This window comes from Chelonia mydas, chromosome 7 (assembly GCF_015237465.2).
Source record: "Chelonia mydas isolate rCheMyd1 chromosome 7, rCheMyd1.pri.v2, whole genome shotgun sequence".
Taxonomy (NCBI): Eukaryota; Metazoa; Chordata; order Testudines; family Cheloniidae; genus Chelonia; species Chelonia mydas.
The window spans coordinates 123,852,252-123,872,657 of NC_057853.1; the positions used below are offsets into that span (position 1 = coordinate 123,852,252).

Below are 20,406 nucleotides of genomic sequence, written 5' to 3' on the forward strand. Positions count from 1 at the left end.
GTTGTTGTCGTTGTCCCTCATCAGTCTTCTTTTCTCCAGACTGAACAAACCCAATTTTTTCAGTCTTCCCACATAGGTCATGTTTTCTAGACCTTTAATCATTTTTGTTGCTCTTCTCTGGACTCTTTCCAATTCATCCACATCTTTCCCAAAATGTCACGCCCAGAACTGGACACAATATTCCAACTGAGGCCTAATGAGCATGGAGTAGAGCGGAAGAATTATTTCTCGTGTCTTGCTTACATCACTCCTACTTATACATCCCAGAATGATGTTTGCTTTTTTTGGAACAATGGTACACTGTTGACTCCTGTTTAGCATGTGATCCACTATGATCCCGCTGATCCATTTCCACAGGACTCCTTTCTAGGCAGTCATTTCCCATTTTGTGAGTGTGCAACTGATTGTTCCTTTCTAAGTGGAGTACTTTACTTTAGTCCTTATTGAATTTCATCCTATTTACTTCAGACCTTTTCTTCAGTTTGTCCAGATCATTTTGAATTTTAATGCTATCCTACAAAGCACTTGCAATCCCTCCCAGCTTGGTGTCATCCACAAATTTAGTAAGCGAACTCTTAATGCACAATACCAGAAGAAGAGCTCTTTGTAACTCAAAAGCTTTTCTCTTTGACCAACAGAAGTTAGTCCAACAAAAGAGATTACCTCACCCACATTATCTCTCTAATACTAACTGATGGTCTTTGTTTGTATATCTGCTGTTAAACACAAGACCCAGGGAGATCTAGGCTTAAAGATCAAAGTACCGGTAGAGCTGGTCTGGGAGGAAGAGAGCAGAATGTCTCGCCAGCAAAAGTCATTATAAATGTTAAAATGTTCTCACCTAACCATCACTGGGGAGCAGATTAAGATATAGTATTTTTAGTGTCTTTTTTTTTTTTTTTTAAGAGAAAGATCAGGCTGAAGACAAAAAGCAGGATGCTGGGTTTTCAGAAGAGATCAGAACATCAGTTTCCTCTGTACTGTGCAAGGAAATACATTTTTTTTTCCTTTCCTGTAACATAAATAATGTTAACGTGTTTCATGGATGCTATGTTTTCTGTTCCAGTTTTAGTTTTCAGTGTATAGTAGTTTGCTGTGTTCAGGCAGATAACCATAACACTTTACATGTTACACAATGAGGGCAAAGTTAATGTTACTGTGAGAACCATAACTTTCATTTCTGCACTTCTGAATGTTTGAAATTATGACCCTACTATTACTTGAATATGACTTTTTGTGTACAAATTAGTAAAATGCTGTATAATTATATTTCAGAATGTGCTAGGCACTGCACTGTGCAGACAGTCTTTCACATTCCCTACCTCAAAGAAAAGGAGTACTTGTGGCACCTTAGAGACTAACCAATTTATTTATTTATAAATTTATAAATTTATTTATAAATTGGTTAGTCTCTAAGGTGCCACAAGTACTCCTTTTCTTTTTGCAAATACAGACTAACACGGCTGTTACTCTGAAACCTACCTCAAAGAAGTCTACAATCTAAAAACAAAATGGAGATGCAGGGTGAGAGGGAAGGAATACAACGTTTAAAAGATCAGCAATGACTTGATTACAGTGTATAAGTACCTACACTGAGAGAAAATACTGGATACTAAAGGCCCCTTTAAATTAGTGGAGAAAGGCACAATAAGAAACAATGATTGAAAGGTAAAACTAGAAAAATTCAAATTAGAAATAAGGCACAGCTATGTATTGGTGAGCATGACTAGCTGTTGGAACAAACTACCAAGGGAAGTGGTGGATTCTCCATATCGTGGTGTCCTCAAATAGACACTGAATGCCTTTCTGGAAGATATGCTGTAGTTCAACAAGTTACTGGGCTGAATACAGGGGTAACTGGGTGAAATTCTGTGGCCTGTGTTCTATGAAAGATCAGATTAGAGGCTCTAATGCTACCTTCTGGCCTTTAATCTCTGAAAAATAAAATCAAAGTGGTGATGGTGGGGCAAGGCACATATAGTTGTACTCTTTTTTTTCATAGGGTAATTTATATCTAGTAGGTCTATGATAACTTGTTTATTTTAGGCAACACACTGCAGAAGATGTTCCCCACTTGGGGGAGTTGTTCATTGGCTCCACTGGCCAGAATGAGTGGCACAAAGTGACCATAGTGGATTTGAGAATCTTGTTTTAAGAAGCTAATCCAGTGCAGTAGTATTGACACATGAACCTATACCATTAGTTGCCACCTAGTCAGTCTCATTCATGATGGTCAGTCTCTGTTTGTACTCTTTGAGGTATCAAAGAACATTTTAATTCCTGTCTGAAGTAGGCACTTTCTCAGGTAGCAATTGACTAAATTAATTCTTTTCTAGGGGAGCATGAGTTAACTCTAATCCTTCACAATAATGCACTTTGGTCTTGAACACTTTTGAAAAGTTCAACACTTAACATCCCATGGAAGGTTATGGAAAGTAGTCAATTCATTTAACAAACTTACACTTACGTTTATTTTCCTGAGGAAGATGACCCACACAATTATCCAGTTCATTCCATACCTCGTACCAAAGTTCTCATGTCACTTGACATATCCACCAGCCCTTGGTCCCTTGCCAACAGTATTTTGAAAATTATGGACTTATTTCTGCAATATTTTACATTTTCAACTGAGGAACTTTGTGTGCTTGGTGCCTAACAGTTCCCCAGTGAGAGAAGATAGTGAATCTTATGTCTGTATTAATAGATTTATTCTGTGGTGCTAATCTCTTCTCTCCTTTTGTGACAGGTGTCTGCCTTGGCGATTGCGAGTGGAAATGGCTTATTACTTAAAGGAGGGAAAGAGGCAGCACATAGCAATCAAATCCTTCACCATCTAACACAAGAAGCACTTTCCATCCATGGGGTCAAGGATGCAGTGCAGCTGGTGAGTGCCTCGAAATGAATCTAGGATTTGTCGCACTACACATACGGTACTTTCATGAATGTAGGATGTGTGTGCAGTACACATACAGAACTTTCTGGAAGATACCATGCTCAAAGTCCTTCAAAGTCTATAATAGTGTCTTGGCTTGGTTACTCCAGGTAAACACCAGAGAGGAAGTAGAAGATCTTTGCCGTTTGGATAAACTGATAGACCTGATCATTCCACGTGGCTCTTCTCAGCTGGTTAGGGATATCCAGAAAGCTGCTAAAGGAATCCCGGTTATGGGGCACAGTGAAGGGATCTGCCATGTATACGTGGATACAGAGGCCAGTGTAGAGAAGGTCACCAGAATAGGTAAGATGGGAGATGCCTTTTAATTCTGATGAGTTGGACTGAGTTTGATATGGAATGCATGATATGGTCAACAAAGCTGTATCTGCTCATGTGCTTTTCAACACCTTTCTAATGTGAAGTGGTACGTAACCAGTTGTCCATTCTTCAACCCCAGTCAGAGATTCAAAGTGTGAATATCCTGCTGCCTGTAATGCTCTGGAAACGCTATTAATTCACCGAGACTTGCTGCGAACACCCTTGTTTGACCAGATCATCGATATGTTGAGAGTGGAACAGGTTAGTCAAGCACAGCTCACTTAGTAAAGAGAATCACTTTTGGTTAGTAATCTGGCTTGGCAGACAAAGGGACTGGCTGAAATAATAATAATAAGAGTGCACTGACATGACAGAAGTGCAGGCTGGCAGCCCCTTCCCGCAGCTCTCATTGGCCGGGAACAGTGAATCATGGCCACTGGGAACTGCAGGCAGCCATGCCTTCAGATGGTCAATGTAAACAAACTGTCTCGCGGCCCACCAGCGGATTACCCTGACAGGCCACCAGTTGCCCACCACTGCTGTAGTGTGCTCTACCTGGCCCTACTCTTTTGTGGCCTGGTAAGAATTGTGTGGTGATTGGTGTACATGTAGGGATGTAACATTGTCAATGCACCTATTAATAGTGTTTGTGAATGATCCTGTGAGTTGTGTGACACTGTGCAGTAACAGGTGTGACAAAGCGGGTTTTTTCCCCTTGTCATGATATACATGAGCCTTAATGTTTTGCATGAATACTCAGTTTCCCTGTGTATTACACCAATGCCTACGTGGTGGGGATAAGGGGGTGACTTTTGCTGAGGCCCTTGGGGGTCCAGCTGCATGCACGTAGGCAGTGGCCGATCCCCCTTTGTAACCTGAGAACCAGGAGAGAGATGCGACCAGGTGCACTTTGCCCAGGAAGCACAAAGGACAAAGACCAGAGGAGGGGCAACGAGTGTATCGGAGGTCAGGCCACTGGAAGCGGGGCAGTCTCCTCTTTTGAGACTCAATGGGGAGGGTCAGGACCCCAAGGCTCTGGGGTTCCCTCCCCCCAAGATGGACTTTATCGAATGGTCCTGCTTTCTGTGCTAACAAGCTCTGTTCTTCGCTAAGTTCCTGTCAACTAATAAACCCTTCTGTTTTACAATGCTGGCTGAGAGTCACTGCTGACTGCAAAGTTGGGGTGCAGGGCCTCTCTGGCTTCCCCAGGGGTCCCATCCAGGTGGACCCATTGCAGGAAGTGCACGGTGAGAACAGGGGTACTGAATGCTCAGAGATCAGACCCAGGAAAGCCATAGCCAAAAAGGCTTCATGCCCTGGCGACAGTGCAGCTTGGAGGGGAGGCACACTACACCAGCCATGCATCTGAAGAAGTGAGGCTTTTACCCACAAAAGCTGATGCTCCAATAAATCTGTTCGTCTTTAAGGTGCCACCGGACTCCTTGTTGTTTTAGTAATACATCAACAGCCCCCCATTAGCTCCCCCACCCCCAGCACCTACCGCTCACCCCATCAGCCCTCCCCCTCCCTCCCCGCACTTCCCGGTCAGTTGTTTTGTAGTGTGCAGGAGGCTCTGGGGTGGAGTGAGGGCATGGCAGGCTCAGGGGAGGGGGCGGGAAGGGGTGGAGTGGGTGCAGGGCCTGTGGCAGAGCCAAGTTGGTGCCTGTAGCTCCAGCACCGGAGTCAGTGCCAATGCAAGGAGCCGCATATTAACTTCTGAAGAGCCGCATGTGGCTCCAGAGCCACAGGTTGGCCACCCCTGCTTTAGAGGGCAATGAAAAGCAGATAGCAACCTCTCTTGGTTGTACCACTGACTCTTGTAGCACAAGTAAATTAATGAAAAGACAAAAGATGTGTCCTGCTACTTTGAGGCTGCCATCCCTGTAATTAAAAATGTATCTACATACTTACCTGAAAAAAGAACAGGAGTACTTGTGGCACCTTAGAGACTAACAAATTTATTAGAACATAAGCTTTCGTGGGCTACAGTCTCTACGCAAAAGAATAAATGGACACAAATCTTACATCAGGAATCATAACATTCAAAAACCAGTAGGAGAACACTTCAACCTCTCTGGCCACTCAGTAAAAGATTTAAGGTTGGCAATTTTGCAACAGAAAAGGTTCAAAAACAGACTCCAGTGAGAAACTGCTGAGCTTGTATTAATATGCAAACTAGATACCATTAACTTGGCTTTGAATAGAGACTGGGAGTGGCTGGGTCATTACACATATTGAATCTATTTCCCTATGTTAAGTATCCTCACACCTTCTTGTCAACTATCTAAATGGGCCATCTTATTATCAGTACAAAAGTTTTTTTCTCCTGCTGATAATAGCTTATCTTAATTAGCCTCTTACAGTTTGTATGGCAACTTCCACCTTCTCTGTATGTGTGTGTGTGTGTGTATAGATATAATCTTCTTACTATATGTTCCATTCTATGCATCTGATGAAGTAGGCTGTAGCCCACAAAAGCTTTTGCTCTAATAAATTTGTTAGTCTCTAAGGTGCCACAAGTACTCCTGTTCTTTTTGCAGATACAGACTAACATGGCTGCTACTCTGAAACCTGTCATACTTACCTGAGTTTCCTTCCCCTTCACTGGGCTTGCCCATGCTCGACTGGCTGAACTGTGATAGAGTCAAAAACATGTCCGGGCTCACTGCACAGCTGCATCCTTCAGTTGCTTGTCTTCCATACGCCTCTTTCTTTTTCAAGTCCTCCTCCTTCATGCTGCTTACTGCATTGGCCCATGACTGGGGCTCCTCAGAGGTATCCACAGTGGTGTGGGTGTTGGAGTCTCCCCTGAGTATAGCATGCAGCTCTTTGTAAAAGCAGCAGGTCTGCAGTTTGGCAACAGATTGATTGTTGGGCCTCCCTGAGCTTCTGGTGTGCCTGGCACAGTTCTTTCGCTTTCACACAGCACTGCTGCTGGGCCCTGTCATGCCCCTTGTCCTACATTCCTGAGCAATCTGCTTGTAGATGTCAACGTTTCTACAGCAGGTTTAAAGGTTTGCCTGCGCAGCCTCTTCTCCCCACCAGCCCAGGAGATCCAGTATCTCCTGTCTGCTCCAAGCGGGAGCGTGTAGCCGGCATAGTCAGCTGAGCAGCTCCACTCAGCAATGTAGAGCTGCTACTTGTGCTCACCAAGCTGGGCAATGAGGACAAGGAATTTCAAAAATGTGCAGGGATTTAAAGGGGAGTCTCAATGACCCTTGAGCAGTGCAGTTCACAATGGTGACCACAGCAGTTGGTGTAGGGCATTGTGGGACAGCTGCTGGAGGACAGATAGGGTTAACATAAGTAATGCAGTGTCTACATTCGCACTGCATTGACATAAGTATGTCAACCGAAGCTCTGCGATGCTCAAGGAGGTGGTGTGACTGTGTCAGTGTAACGGAGCGCTTACATCGGTGAGAGACAAATTAAAGCGTAGACTCAGTTGCACAACTAGGTCAACATAAGCTGCCTGGCATCTACATAACTTTTTAATGTAGACCAAGTCATAGAACTTCAACCGATAATTAACGTATTAAGCCTGATAAATTGTGGTTGAACTAGACCATTCCCCTCAATTTTAAAGAATTTAAGTAATGAAGACTAGTAACCTGTTCAAATTTTTTATTAGACTTGTTAATGTTATTTCCAGTTTGCATTTGTCTAGCTTCATCTTCCAGACTTTGGATTGTGTTATGCCTCTGTCTGGTAGACTAGTCCTCCGGTATCTTTCCTCTGTGTAGCTAGTTAGAAGCTGTGCTTAAACTAATAGATCTTAAGAGAGAATGGACTGTTAGTTCATCTAGTCTGACCTCCTTTATGACATAGGCTAGAGAACGTCATTCACTTATTCCTGTGTTGAACCCAGTAACTTATGTTTGACTAAAGCATATATTCCAGAAAGACATTTGGTCCTGATTGAAATCTCCTTTTAATCTTCATTTTGGCAAACTAAATAGGTTGAGTGCCTTAAGTCTCTTGTTGTTCAGTGTCTTTTTCTAGACTTTGGGTCATTCTTGTAGCTCTTCACTGAACTCTCCAATTTTTCAACGTCCCTTTTTGAAATATGGACACCAGAACTGGATACAGTACTCCAGTGGTGATTTCACCAGTGCTGTATTAGATGTAATGCTGCCTCTCTATTCCTGTTTGATATTTCTCTATTTATACATCAAAGGATTGTGTTAGCCCTTTTTAGCTACAGCATCATACTGAGAGCTGATGTTCGGTTGGCTAGCCACCATGACTCAAAGTCTTTATCCTGTTACTAGTTCCCTGGGCCATCAAGTTCCCTGAAATTGCTCCTACGGGTAATGACGTAAACCTCCATTCAGGAGTCCAGATAAGCTAAGAACCTTATGCTGTAGTTGGCTTACTGCTTCTAGTAAGAATCTGATTCAGAAGTGGCCATTAAGTGCTTGGAAGACACTTAAAAAAAGATAAATACTATCAGATCCTCTGTTCTTGCAGGTGAAGATTCATGCTGGTCCCAAGTTTGCCTCGTATTTGACTTTCAGCCCTTCAGAAGTAAAATCTCTCCGCACAGAATATGGGGATCTGGAGTGTTGCATTGAGGTGGTGGACAGTGTCCAGGAAGCAATTGATCATATCCACAAGTACGGAAGTTCACACACAGATGTTATCATCACAGAGAATGGTTAGTGACCTGAATGGCTCTAGTCAATCAACAGTCTAACTTTCAGACACCCAGTGTGTGAAATGCACTTTTACCTGTCCTGCAGTTGTAGCTCTCCCTACAAGGGGTGGGGAACTTTGTCGTTCATTTCCTCCTCCTCCTAGTCCCTCATTCTCCTGTTTGCAGATCTTTGTGTTTGATGTCTGTGCTGTGGAGAGATGTGTGAGCATTGTTCTGGTCATGGCTGCTCAGTTACCAGAGTCTCACATTGCATTACATCTGTTCAGGTCTTCATAATGCACCCATTACTTGGTATGAGTGCCTTGTTCCGTCTGTGTCTGTTCAGATTTTTCTCTTTCCCTCAGAGAAAACCGCAGAATTCTTTCTCCAGCATGTGGATAGTGCCTGTGTGTTCTGGAACGCCAGCACCCGATTCTCCGATGGATATCGGTTTGGACTTGGTAAGGGGTTGAATGGAATTATTTTGTGCTGCTTGCAGCTGGGGATCTGAATTTGGGATTTTAACTCTTTTCCCTAAGTATTGATAAAGCATGCCTGCCTGAATCCTGGAGGATGGGATTGTCCCTTCTCTGATCACAGTGTTGCCTGCCTGCCAATGAAAAGAGTTTTACAGAAGGTACTGTAGTAAAAGTAGAAACTTAGACCTTTCACCCAATAGGACTAGGAGACAGTCTGTATGGTGGATGGAATTAACTGGGGCAGGATCAAAAAATATACTATGCCATTTGACATTCCGATTAACTGAAGAACAAAAATGTAATGTTGCTAAATTACAGTAGCATTTAGATCCCCCAACCAAAATTGATGCTTCATTGGCGCTGAGTACATACGCATAGCACACACACCCTGGCTTAACCAGGACATCTTCAATGATTAAAAATCAAAAAAGAGTCCTACAGAAAGTGGAAAATAGGTCAAATTACAAAGGATGAATATAAACAAATAACACAAGTATGTAAGGTCAAAATTAGAAAGGCCAAGGCACAAAACAAGATCAAACTAGCCAGCGACATAAAGGGTAACAAGAAAACATTCTGCAAATACATTAGAAGCAAGAGGAAGACCAAGAACAAGGTAGGCCCGTTACTCAATGGGGCGGGGGGGGGGGGTAAATAATGACAGAAAATGTGGAAATGGCAGAGATGCTTAATGATTTTGTTTCGGTTTTCACCAAGAAGGTTGGTGGTGATTGGACGTCTAACATAGTGAATACAAGTGAAAATGAGGTAGGATCAGAAGAGGCTAAAATAAGGAAAGAACAAGTTAAAAATTACTTAGACAAATTAGATGTCTTCATGTCACCAGGGCCTGATGAAATGCATCCTAGAATACTCAAGGAGCTGACTGAGGAGATATCTGAGACATTAGCAATTTTATCTTTGAAAAGTCATGGAAGACAGGAGAGTTTCCAGAAGACTGAAAAAGGGCAAATATAGTGCCAGTCTATAAGAAGGGAAATAAGGACAACCCAGGGAATTAGACCAGTCAGCTTAACTTCTGTATCTGGAAAGATAATGGAGCAAATAATTAAGCAACCAATTTGCAAACATTTAGAAGATAATAAGGTGATAAGTAACAGTCAGCATGGATTTGTCAAAAACAGATAGTGTCAAACCAACCTCATAACTTTCTTTGACAGGGTAACAAGCCTTGTGGATGGGAGGAAGCAGTAGTTGTGGTATATCTTGACTTTAGTATAGCTTTTGATACTGTCTCGCATGACCTTCTCATAAACAAGCTAGGGAAATGCAACCTAGATGGAGCTACTATAAGGTGGGTGCAAAACGGTTGGGAAACCATTCCCAGAGAGTAGTTATCAATGGTTCGCAGTCATGCTGGAAGAGCATAACAAGTGGGATCCCACAGAGATCAGTTCTGGGTCTGGTTCTATTCAATATCTTCATCGGTGATTTAGATAGTGGCATACAGAGTACACTTATAAAGTTTGCAGACAATACCAAGCTAGGAGGGATTGCAAGTGCTTTGGAGGATAGGATTAAAATTCAAAATGATCTGGAGAAATGGTCTGAAGTAAATAGGATGAAATTCAATAAGGACAAATGCAAAGTACTCCATTTAGGAAGGAACAATCAGTTGCACACACACAAAATGGGAAATGACTGCCTAGGAAGGAATACTGCGAAAAGGGATCTTGGGGTCACAGTGGACCACAAGCTAAATATGAGTCAACAATGTAATGTTGTTGCCAAAAAAAAAAAAAAAAAAAAGCGAACATCCTTCTGAGATGTATTAGCAGGAGTGTTGTAAGCAAGACACAAGAATTCTTCCTCTCTACTCTGCACTGATTAGGCCTCAACTGGAGTATTGTGTCCAGTTCTGGGTGCCACATTTCAGGAAGGATGTGGACAAATTGGAGAGAGGCCAGAGAAGAGCAACAAAAATGATTAAAGGTCTAGAAAACATGACCTATGAGGGAAGATTGAAAAAATTGGGTTTGTTTAGTCTGGAAAAGAGAAGACTGAGGGGGGACATAACAGTTTTCAAGTATGTAAGAGGTTGTTACAAGGAGGAGGAAGAAAAAATGTTTTACTTAACCTCTGAGGATAGGACAAGAAGCAATTGGCTTAACTTGCAGCAAGGGAGGTTTAGGTTGAATATTAGGAAAAACTTCCGAACTGTCAGGGTAGTTAAGCACTGGAATAAATTGCCTAGGGAGGTTGTGAAATCTCCATTTGTGACGTTCCCCTGGTGTTATCTGGACCAGTGATCTGCTTGGTCACTCCAATCCTTGACTCTGGGAGCCAGCCTTACCCTGCTCTGCTGTGAGAACCCCCACTCCTGGGCTGTTCACGCACAGCCTCTGGCATGTAAGCTGCTTGGTTTGTGCAACCAAATGACACTAGCCAATATCTCTGGTCCCAGACACAACTCTAGGAACCTCCATCTTGCAGTGCCCAGTTATGCCCGCTGGACGCTGCAAGCTGAAATGAGTTCGTCAATTTAACAAAGAAATTGATATGCACCAGGCTTGTTATCCCAAGGGGAGTCTCTGACATGCTTCAAACCAAAGGCACTGCTTCAGGTAGAATAAACAAACAAATTTATTAACTACAAAAGATAGATTTAGTGATTATAAGTCAAAGCACAAGAAGTCGGATTTGGTTAAATGAAATAAAAGCAAAACATTCTAAGCTGCTCTTAACGCTTTTTCAGTGCCTTTACAAACTTAGATGCTTCTCACCACAGGCTAGCTGGTTGTCCTTCAGCCAGGCTCTCCCCTTTGATCAGTGCTTCAGTCACTTGGTGGTGATATTTATAGATGAAGGTGGAAGAGAGAGGAAGAGCATGGCAAATGTCTCTACCTTTTATCATGTTCTTTCTTCCCTCTTGGCTTTGCCCCCTCCCTCACCCCCTTTCAGGGTCAGGTGAGCATTACCTCATTGTAGTTCCCAACTGACCAAGGGAAGGGGACTGACTCACTCAACAGTCCAACAGATCCTTTGTTGCTGTGTAGGCCAGTGTCCTTTGTTCCTGTGAAGCTGGGCTGGGTTTGTCCCATACATGCCCTGATGAGGTGTGACTTGCCCCTCTGTTCCTGGAGAGTTTTGCCTGGGCTTGTTTTAAACCATGAGGACGCATTTTCAGCCTCATAACTATTATACATGAAATTACAACCTATAACATCAATGTTCAGTGCATCATGAGCCTTCCGAAGACATCAGACATGACAAACTTTGCATTGGATACCACACAATCATATAAGGATGAACATGGGGATGCAGGGTGTTCCCCCGAGATACACCATCATTGGAGACTTTTAAGAGCAGGTTAGGCAAACACCTGTCAAAAACACCTGTCAAAAACCCAGGAGTGCAGGGGACTGGACTAGATGACCTCTTGAGGTCCCTTCCAGTTCTATGATTCAAGAGAGATCATGTCCTAAAATCACAATGGTTTTTTATTCCATTTTGCATTCTCCTTAGTTACAGTTCCAAAATGGTTTCACTGGCCACTTTCTCAAGAATTGCTAGGGTCAGTCGATTTAAAATCGGAATGATTTTTCATGATTTGTGTCAAACTCCATTTATGTGGAAATTGGAATTCAATTAAAATGCACAAAAACAGCATTTTAAAATTGGTTTATTTAATAAAGCAACCTTAAGTGTGCTGAATCAGAAGAAAAAAATGATCAAAACGTTTTATATTTAAAACTAACTCATTTATTAAAGCAAGTATTATCTGTAGTTAGTGATTAGAACTGATTGTTTCTAGTCACCAAGTCATTGAAAATTTTAGAAATAGTCAATCTCATGTTCTCAGAACTCATTCTTTATTCATAGATTGGAAGAAGAAAACAAGGTTTCCTGATTTTTCAACTCCTAATTAGTTTTTCAACTTTGAAATAAGTAGCCATGACACTGTAAAATAACTGAAATATAGAAAATATTCTTTCTGCATCTACAGAAGAGGCTGCTGCTGTCAAAAGCTGGTTTAGCACCACAACAAACTCTGGCACTAGGTACTTAGCCAGTGACTTCCACTAGTTCAGTGGTTTGGCTTCCTTTAAAACTTCTGCAGCAAGCATGTACTGCTTGAGTATTATCTTCATTTAACTTAAAATTATTTTACTAGATTATAGTACATTATGGCTTGCCACAGGTGGCCATAATTTTAAATTTAATGTTAAATACTTTAAAAAAAATAAACCTATTTAAATGAAATTGTTATTTTTTAAAAACTGTTTTTATCTATCCTGTTGGTAGAACTAGAAATTAATGAATGTGTCTTACCATCCCAACTCTCACACATACTTCAGCAGGCAGTGCTACTAGCTACTAAAATGTCATAGAACCATAGAATATCAGGGTTGGAAGGGACCTCAGGAGGTCATCTAGTCCAACCCCCTGCTCAAAGCAGAACCGATCCCCAATTAAATCATCCCAGCCAGGGCTTTGTCAAGCCTGACCTTAAAAACTTCTAAGGAAGGAGATTCCAGCCCCTCCCTAGGTAACGCATTCCAGTGTTTCACCACCCTCCTAGTGAAAAAGTTTTTCCTAATATCCAACCTAAATCTCCCCCACTGCAACTTGAGACCATTACTCCTTGTCCTGTCATCCGCTACCACTGAGAATAGTCTAGATCCATCCTCTTTCGAGCCACCTTTCAGGTAGTTGAAAGCAGCTATCAAATCTCCCCTCATTCTTCTCTTCTGTAGACTAAACAATCCCAGTTCCCTCAGCCTCTCCTCGTAAGTCATGTGTTCCAGTCCCCTAATCATTTTTGTTGCCGTCTGCTGGACTCTCTCCAACTTTTCCACATCCCTCTTGTAATGTGGGGCCCAAAACTGGACACAGTACTCCAGATGAGGCCTCACCAATGTCGAATAGAGGGGAACGATCACGTCCCTCGATCTGCTGGCAGTGCCCCTACTTATACATCCCAAAATGCCATTGGCCTTCTTGGCTACAAGGGCACACTGTTGACTCATATCCGGCTTCTCATCCACTGTAACCCCTAGGTCCTTTTCTGCAGAACTGCTGCCTAGCTATTCGGTCCCTAGTCTGTAGCGGTGCATGGGATTCTTCTGTCCTAAGTGCAGGACTCTGCACTTGTCCTTGTTGAACCTCATCAGATTTCTTTTGGCCCAATCCTCTAATTTGTCTAGGTCCCTCTGTATCCTATCCCTACCGTCCAGCGTATCTACCACTCCTCCCAGTTTAGTGTCGTCTGCAAACTTGCTGAGGGTGCAATCCACACCATCCTCCAGATCATTAATGAAGATATTGAACAAAACCGGCCCCAGGACCGACCCTTGGGGCACTCCGCTTGATACTGGCTGCCAACTAGACATGGAGCCATTGATCACTACCCGTTGAGCCCGACAATCTAGCCAATTTTCTACCCACCTTATAGTGCATGTCAGAACTGAAGTGAGGGGGAAAGAAAAGGCAGTGCTGTAGAGGAACTGCATGACTGCTCTTGTGCTTAAAGAAGCAGCAGCACCAGGCTTCTGGGACTTGCATAGAGAGAATGGAGGAAGCACACTTGTGTGGAGCACAACTGCAGCAGATTGCCTCTGTAGCTGCTCCGACTCTGTCAACTGAAACACTACCTGGCCACAGCTGCTGCTTCATGGTATAAACATCATTACTTCATGTCCTGTCAGACCCTGCCCTAGAGTGTGAAGGGAAGAGACACTAAAGCACAAACAGTCTCAATTTTAGCAAGTTAGGATTTTTCTTCTTTAAATTAAGGTGCCAGATTGGGATCCTTTATGGACTCAACATTTTTTGAAAAATGAAATGTGACGAGCAGTAGGAATAATATTAAAGAAACGATGCTTTTGTGAAGAATAATAAAAAATACATGTGTCTGCAGTGTAATACTACTTTAATTTCTAAACTATAAATCGAACAATACTGCTCTGGACCCTGCGAAAATGGAATGGGAAAGACAAGCCAATGGCTTTTCTCTTTCCCTCTTAGAAGAAATTAAATTATAGAACTAAAGGCAGAAAATGCTCCCAGCAAAGAGCTAACTGTGCACAAAACTCCCCTTTATCATCTTGTATCTAAACCTCCCTCTTGGTTGCAGGTGCAGAGGTTGGAATCAGTACTTCTCGTATCCATGCCCGTGGGCCGGTGGGAATTGAAGGGCTATTAACTACAAAGTGGTTGCTGAAAGGGGAGAATCATGTTGTTTCTGACTTCTCTGAGCATGGGAGTATGAAGTTTCTTCATGAGACCCTTCCTGTCCCTCAGAGAAACACCAACTGAGAGCATCTGAGGAGAGCACATGAGTGTGAAATGTTTACTGAGGATGTTCAGGCTTCAGAGCTCTCTCTGGGGAGGAGATTGTACTTTACCTTCGGACACATTGTCTCTACATCTTGGCTCCTCCGGGTTTTTCTTGGTCACTGCAGTAAAATTAAGACAAAGTGATCATATCTGTGCCTGAGAGTTCTTGCTCCTGCTTACGGTTTCCTTGTGCAGCAACAAATGCAGCTGTTGCAGATAGGGTACCCTGATACCACAGCCCTGCACTCTCAAACCATAGAAAGGTCTCAAAGCCTCTCCTCTGCCTTTTTTCCTTTCCTTGCTCTGTGTGATACAGTATGTGTGTGCTTGGTTTTAGGGGTGGAGCCATTTGTTTTTCTTAATGCCTTCCTGTTGGTTTAAAACGTCTTTTTTCCTTTTCTGTAACTCTTCAATTCAGAGAGAAGATATGGCATTTCTGAACTTGTCTTTTTAAGACTTAGGATCTTGGCAGCTTTTGAAAATTCAAAAGTGCTGTGACAATTATTTTTTTCTGTATTTAAATGTTAAATGATGCAACTGAATGAATATTCCAAATGTATAAAAATGTTTTGACCATGAGATACTTTTTAATCTTTGATTTCTTTTAATTGCTGACTAATATAGATTTCATAGTTGTATATTATGTGGATTTCATTACGCTTTTATTAATATTTGTAACAAATATTTTTGCTCTTAGATTTTATATGAAACTTAATCACCTCCAAAAGAGAATGGAAACTATTTTAATTTCCTTGTTTTTCAAAATAAAGTTAACGCAAAATGGTTTTGGATCTTAATGTGTGGATTGCTTGATATAAAATTGTAATTCTCTTGAGTGAGTTCCCCTAATTAAGGATGCCAAATATATGGGGGCTGTTGGTCCCATGATTAAACTTTTCACCCATGCATTTTTTTAATATTTTCAGTTTTCACAAAAAAAAAAAAAAACCAGTAATATTTAATACAGCGTAATTCTGCTGTGAATGGTTAAAGGCTCGTGTACTTCAGTTCCAAACTGCAGCTGCATCTGGGTTTTTTAAATTTAGACTTCATCATTTTAGGAACCTCATCTGTTCTCATCTGTGACAAAGTGGGAATTTTATGTAATATTTTTATTAATCCTATGTGTGCCTCAGTTTCCCCTATATGCTGCATTATTACCTAATGGGTGAAAAGGAACTGTTTCCTCTTGGGGAAGGCTAAGACACAGGTGTGAATGGGTTAGGGTTTAGGGTTAGGGTTAGGTTAGGGTGAGGGTTTAGGGTTGGGGTTAGGGTTAGGTTAGGGGTTAGGGTGAGGGTTTAGTACTGTCGTCTGCAAACTTGCTGAGGGTGCAATCCACACCATCCTCCGGATCATTAATGAAGATATTGAACAAAACTGGCCCCAGGACCGACCCTTGGGGCACTCCGCTTGATACCGGCTGCCAACTAGACATGGAGCCATTGATCACTACCCGTTGAGCCCGACAATCTAGCCAGCTTTCTATCCACCTTCTAGTCCATTCATCCAGGCCATACTTCTTTAACTTGCTGGCAAGAATACCGTGGGAGACAGTGTCAAAAGCTTTGCTAAAGTCAAGGAACAACATGTCCACTGCTTTCCCTTCATCCGCAGAACCAGTTATCTCATCATAGAAGGCAATTAGATTGGTCAGGCATGACTTGCCCTTGGTGAATCCATGCTGACTGTTCCTGATCACTTTCCTCTCCTCTAAGTGCTTCAGAATTGATTCTTTGAGGACCTGCTCCATGATTTTTCCAGGGACTGAGGTGAGGCTGACTGGCCTGTAGTTCCCAGGATCCTCCTTCTTCCCTTTTTTAAAGATGGGCACTACATTAGCCTTTTTCCAGTCGTCCGGGACTTCCCCCAATCGCCATGAGTTTTCAAAGATAATGGCCACTGGCTCTGCAATCACATCCGCCAACTCCTTTACCACTCTCAGATGCAACGCATCCGGCCCCATGGACTTGTGCACGTTCAGCTTTTCTAAATCTTCCCGAACCACTTCTTTCTCCACAGAGGGCTGGTCACCTCCTCCCCATGCTGTGCTGCCCAGTGCAGGAGTCTGGGAGCTGACCTTGTTCGTGAAGACAGAGGCAAAAAAAGCATTGAGTACATTAGCTTTTTCCACATCCTCTGTCACTAGGTTGCCTCCCTCATTCAGTAAGGGGCCCACACTTTCCTTGACTTTCTTCTTGTTGCTAACATACCTGAAGAAACCCTTCTTGTTACTCTTAACATCTCTTGCTAGCTGCAACTCCAGGTGTGATTTGGCCTTCCTGATTTCACTCCTGCATGCCCAAGCAATATTTTTATACTCTTCCCTGGTCATTTGTCCAATCTTCCACTTCTTGTAGGCTTCTTTTTTGTACTTAAGATCCGCAAGGATTTCACTGTTAAGCCAAGCTGGTCGCCTGCCATATTTACTATTCTTTCTACACATTGGGATGGTTTGTCCCTGTAACCTCAATAAGGATTCTTTAAAATACAGCCAGCTCTCCTGGACTCCTTTCCCCCTCATGTTGTTCTCCCAGGGGATCTTGCCCATCAGTTCCCTGAGGGAGTCAAAGTCTGCTTTTCTGAAGTCCAGGGTCCGTATTCTGCTGCTTTCCTTTCTTCCTTGTGTCAGGATCCTGAATTTGACCATCTCATGGTCACTGCCTCCCAGGTTCCCATCCACTTTTGCTTCCCCTACTAATTCTTCCCGGTCTGTGAGCAGCAGGTCAGGAAGAGCTCTGCCCCTAGTTGGTTCCTCCAGCACTTGCACCAGGAAATTGTCCCCTACATTTTCCAAGAACTTCCTGGATTGTCTGTTCACCGCTGTATTGCTCTCCCAGCAGATATCAGGGTGATTGAAGTCTCCCATTAGAACCAGGGCGTGCGATCTAGTAACTTCTGCGAGTTGCCGGAAGAAAGCCTCGTCCACCTCATCCCCCTTGTCAGGTGGTCTATAGCAGACTCCCACCACGACATCACCCTTGTTGCTCACACTTCTAAACTTAATCCAGAGACTCTCAGGTTTTTCTGCAGTTTCATACTTGAGCTCTGAGCAGTCATACTGCTCTCTTAAACACAGTGCAACTCCCCCACCTTTTCTGCCCTGCCTGTCCTTCCTGAACAGTTTATATCCATCCATGACAGTACTCCAGTCATGTGAGTTATCTCACCAAGTCTCTGTTATTCCAATCACATCATAATTCCTTGACTTTGCCAGGACTTCCAGTTCTTCCTGCTTCTTTCCCAGGCTTCGTGCATTTGTGTATAGGCACTTGAGATAAACCTCTGATCGGTTATCACTGGTCAGGGGTTAAGGGTTAGCGGATAGGGGCTTGGGGGTGAGGGTCAGGGGTTGGAGTTTAGGGTTAGAGGGTTAGGGTTTGGGGTTTAGGGTTAGGGTTGGATTAGGGTTTAGGGCTAGGGTTAAGGTAGGGTTAGGGTTTAGGGGTTACGGGTTAGGGTTAGGAGTTGGGGTTACGGGTTAGGGTTAAGGGGTTAGGGTTTAGGTTTTAGGGTTGGGTTAGGGTTTAGGTTTTAGGGTTAGGTTTATAGTTTAGGGGTTTGGGTTTAGGGGTTAGGGTTAGAGGTTACGGGTTAGGTTTAGGGTTTGGGGTTAGGGTTAGGTTTAGGGTTTAGGGGTTGGGGTTAGGGTTGGGGTTAGGGTGTTAGGGTTAAGGGGTAGGGTTAGGGGTCTAGGGGTTAGGGTCTAGGGTTAGGGTTTAGGGGTCTAGGGTTAGGGGTTAGGTTTTAGGGTGAGGGTTTAGGGTGAGGGTAAGGATTAGGGGTTTAGGGTTAGGGGTTAGGATTAGGGTTAAGGGGTGGGGGTTAGGGGTTAGGTTTTAGGGTTAGGGTCAGGGTCAGGGGTTAGGTTAGGGTTAGGGTAGGGTTAGGAAAAAGAAAAGGAGTACTTGTGGCACCTTAGAGACTAACCAATTTATTTGAGCATGAGTTTAGGGTTAGGGGCCTTAGGGTTGGGGTGAGGGTTAGGGTCAGGGTTAGGGTTAGGGTTAGCGGGCTTAGGGTTTTGGGTTAGGGGGTTAAGGGTTAGGGTTTAGGGTCAGGGTCGGGTGGGTTAGGTTAGGGGTTAGGGTGAGGTAGGGGTTGGGGTGAGGGTGAGGTTAGGGTTTAGGGGTTGGGGTGAGGGGTTAGGGTTAGGTTTAGGGGTGAGGGGTAGGGTTTAGGGGTAGGGTTTAGGGGTAGGGTTTAGGGTTAGGGTGAGGGTTTAGGGGTAGGGGTTTATGGTTAGGGGTTGGGGGTTGGGGGTTAGGTTTAGGGTTTAGGGTTACGGTTAGGTTAGGGTTGGGGTTTAGGGTTGGGGGTTAGGGGTTAGTGTTGGGAGTTATGGGTTAGGTTTAGGGGTTGGGGTTGGGGTTAGGGGTAGGGTTTAGGGGTAGGGGTTAGGGGTAGGGTTTAGGGCTTAGGGGTTAGGGTTACGGTTAGGTTAGGGTTGGGGTTTAGGGTTTAGGGTTGGGGGTTAGGGTTGGGAGTTAGGGGTTAGGGTTGGGGGTTAGGGTTGGGAGTTAGGGGTTAGGTTTAGGGTTTAGGGTTGGGGTTGGGGTTGGGGTTAGAGGGTTAGAGGGTTAGGGTTTAGGGTTAGGGGTAGGGTTTAGGGTTAGGGGTAGGGTTTGGGGTTAGGGGTAGGGGTTAGGGGAAGGGGTTAGGGGTTAGGGACACGGTTAGGTTAGGGTTAGGGGTCAGGGGTTAGGGTTAGGGTTTAGGGTTGGGTTAGGGTTTAGGGGTTAGGGTTGGGTTAGGGTTTAGGGTCAGGGGTTAGGGTCGGGTGAGGGTTGGGGTTTGGGGGTTAGGGTTTAGGGGTTAGGGTTAGGGGTTAGGGGGTTGGAGTTAGGGCTTAGGGGGTTAGGGGGTTAAGGGCTTAGGGTGAGGGTTAGGGTTGGGGTTGGGGTTTAGGGGTTAGGGGTAGGGTTTAGTGTTAGGGTTTAGTGTTAAGGGGTAGGGTTTAGGGGTAGGGTTAGGGGTTAGGGTTTAGGGTTTAGGGGTAGGGTTAGGGTTTAGGGTTAGGTTTAGCGTTGGGGTTAGGGTTTAGGGGTTAGGGTTTAGGGTCAGGGTCGGGTTGGGTTAGGGGTTAGGGGTTAGGGGTTAGGGGTTAGGGGTTGGGTTTGGGGTTAGGGTCAGGGTCGGGTTGGGTTAGGGTTTAGGGGTAGGGTTAGGGTTAAGGGTTGGGGTTAGGGTTAAGGGGTTAGGGTTTAGGGTCAGGGTTTAGGGTCAGGGTCACGGTCAGGGTCGGGTAGGGTTAGTGTTAGGGTTTAGGGTTAGGGTTTATGGTTAGGGGTTAGGGTGGGGTTAAGGGTTAGGGGTGAGGGTAGGGGTTTGGGGTTAGGGTTTAGGGGTTTAGGGTTAGGGGTTGGGGGTTAGGGTCAGGGGTTAGGGTTTAGGGTGAGGGTGAGGGTGAGGGGTCAGGGGGAGGGTGAGGGTTAAGGGTTAAGGGTTGGGGTTGGGTTTAGGGTTAGGGGTAGGGGTAGGGGGTTAGGGTTAGGGGTTAGGGTTAGGGGTTAGGGGTTAGGGTTACGGGCCTTAGGGTTTGGGGTTTAGGGTTAGGGTTTAGGGTTAGGGGTGAGGGTGAGGGTTTAGGGTTAGGGTTTAGGGGTTAGGGTTAGGGGTTAGGTTTAGGGTTTAGGGTTAGGGTGAGGGTTTAGGGTGAGGGTTTAGGGCTTAGGGTTAGGGTTAGGGGTTAGGGTTAGGGGTTAGGGTTAGGGTTAGGGTTAGGGTTAGGGTTAGGG

The 20,406-nt window shown here is 44.0% G+C and overlaps 1 protein-coding gene across 11 annotated transcripts in view; it reads left to right on the plus strand.

Annotated features, from left to right (window-relative positions):
• Positions 1–15,453, plus strand: part of ALDH18A1 (aldehyde dehydrogenase 18 family member A1) — a 122,952-nt gene extending 107,499 nt beyond the window's left edge. For all 11 annotated transcript variants that reach the window (XM_037904107.2, XM_043551153.1, XM_043551155.1 and 8 more), the window contains 6 exons: positions 2,747–2,884; positions 3,043–3,238; positions 3,393–3,514; positions 7,724–7,910; positions 8,255–8,350; positions 14,466–15,453. In XM_037904107.2, coding sequence (XP_037760035.1) covers positions 2,747–2,884; positions 3,043–3,238; positions 3,393–3,514; positions 7,724–7,910; positions 8,255–8,350; positions 14,466–14,647 — 921 coding nt within the window. In that variant the 3' untranslated portion in view covers positions 14,648–15,453. The remainder of the gene's footprint in view (positions 1–2,746; positions 2,885–3,042; positions 3,239–3,392; positions 3,515–7,723; positions 7,911–8,254; positions 8,351–14,465) is intronic.
• Positions 15,454–20,406: the final 4,953 nt, after the last annotated feature.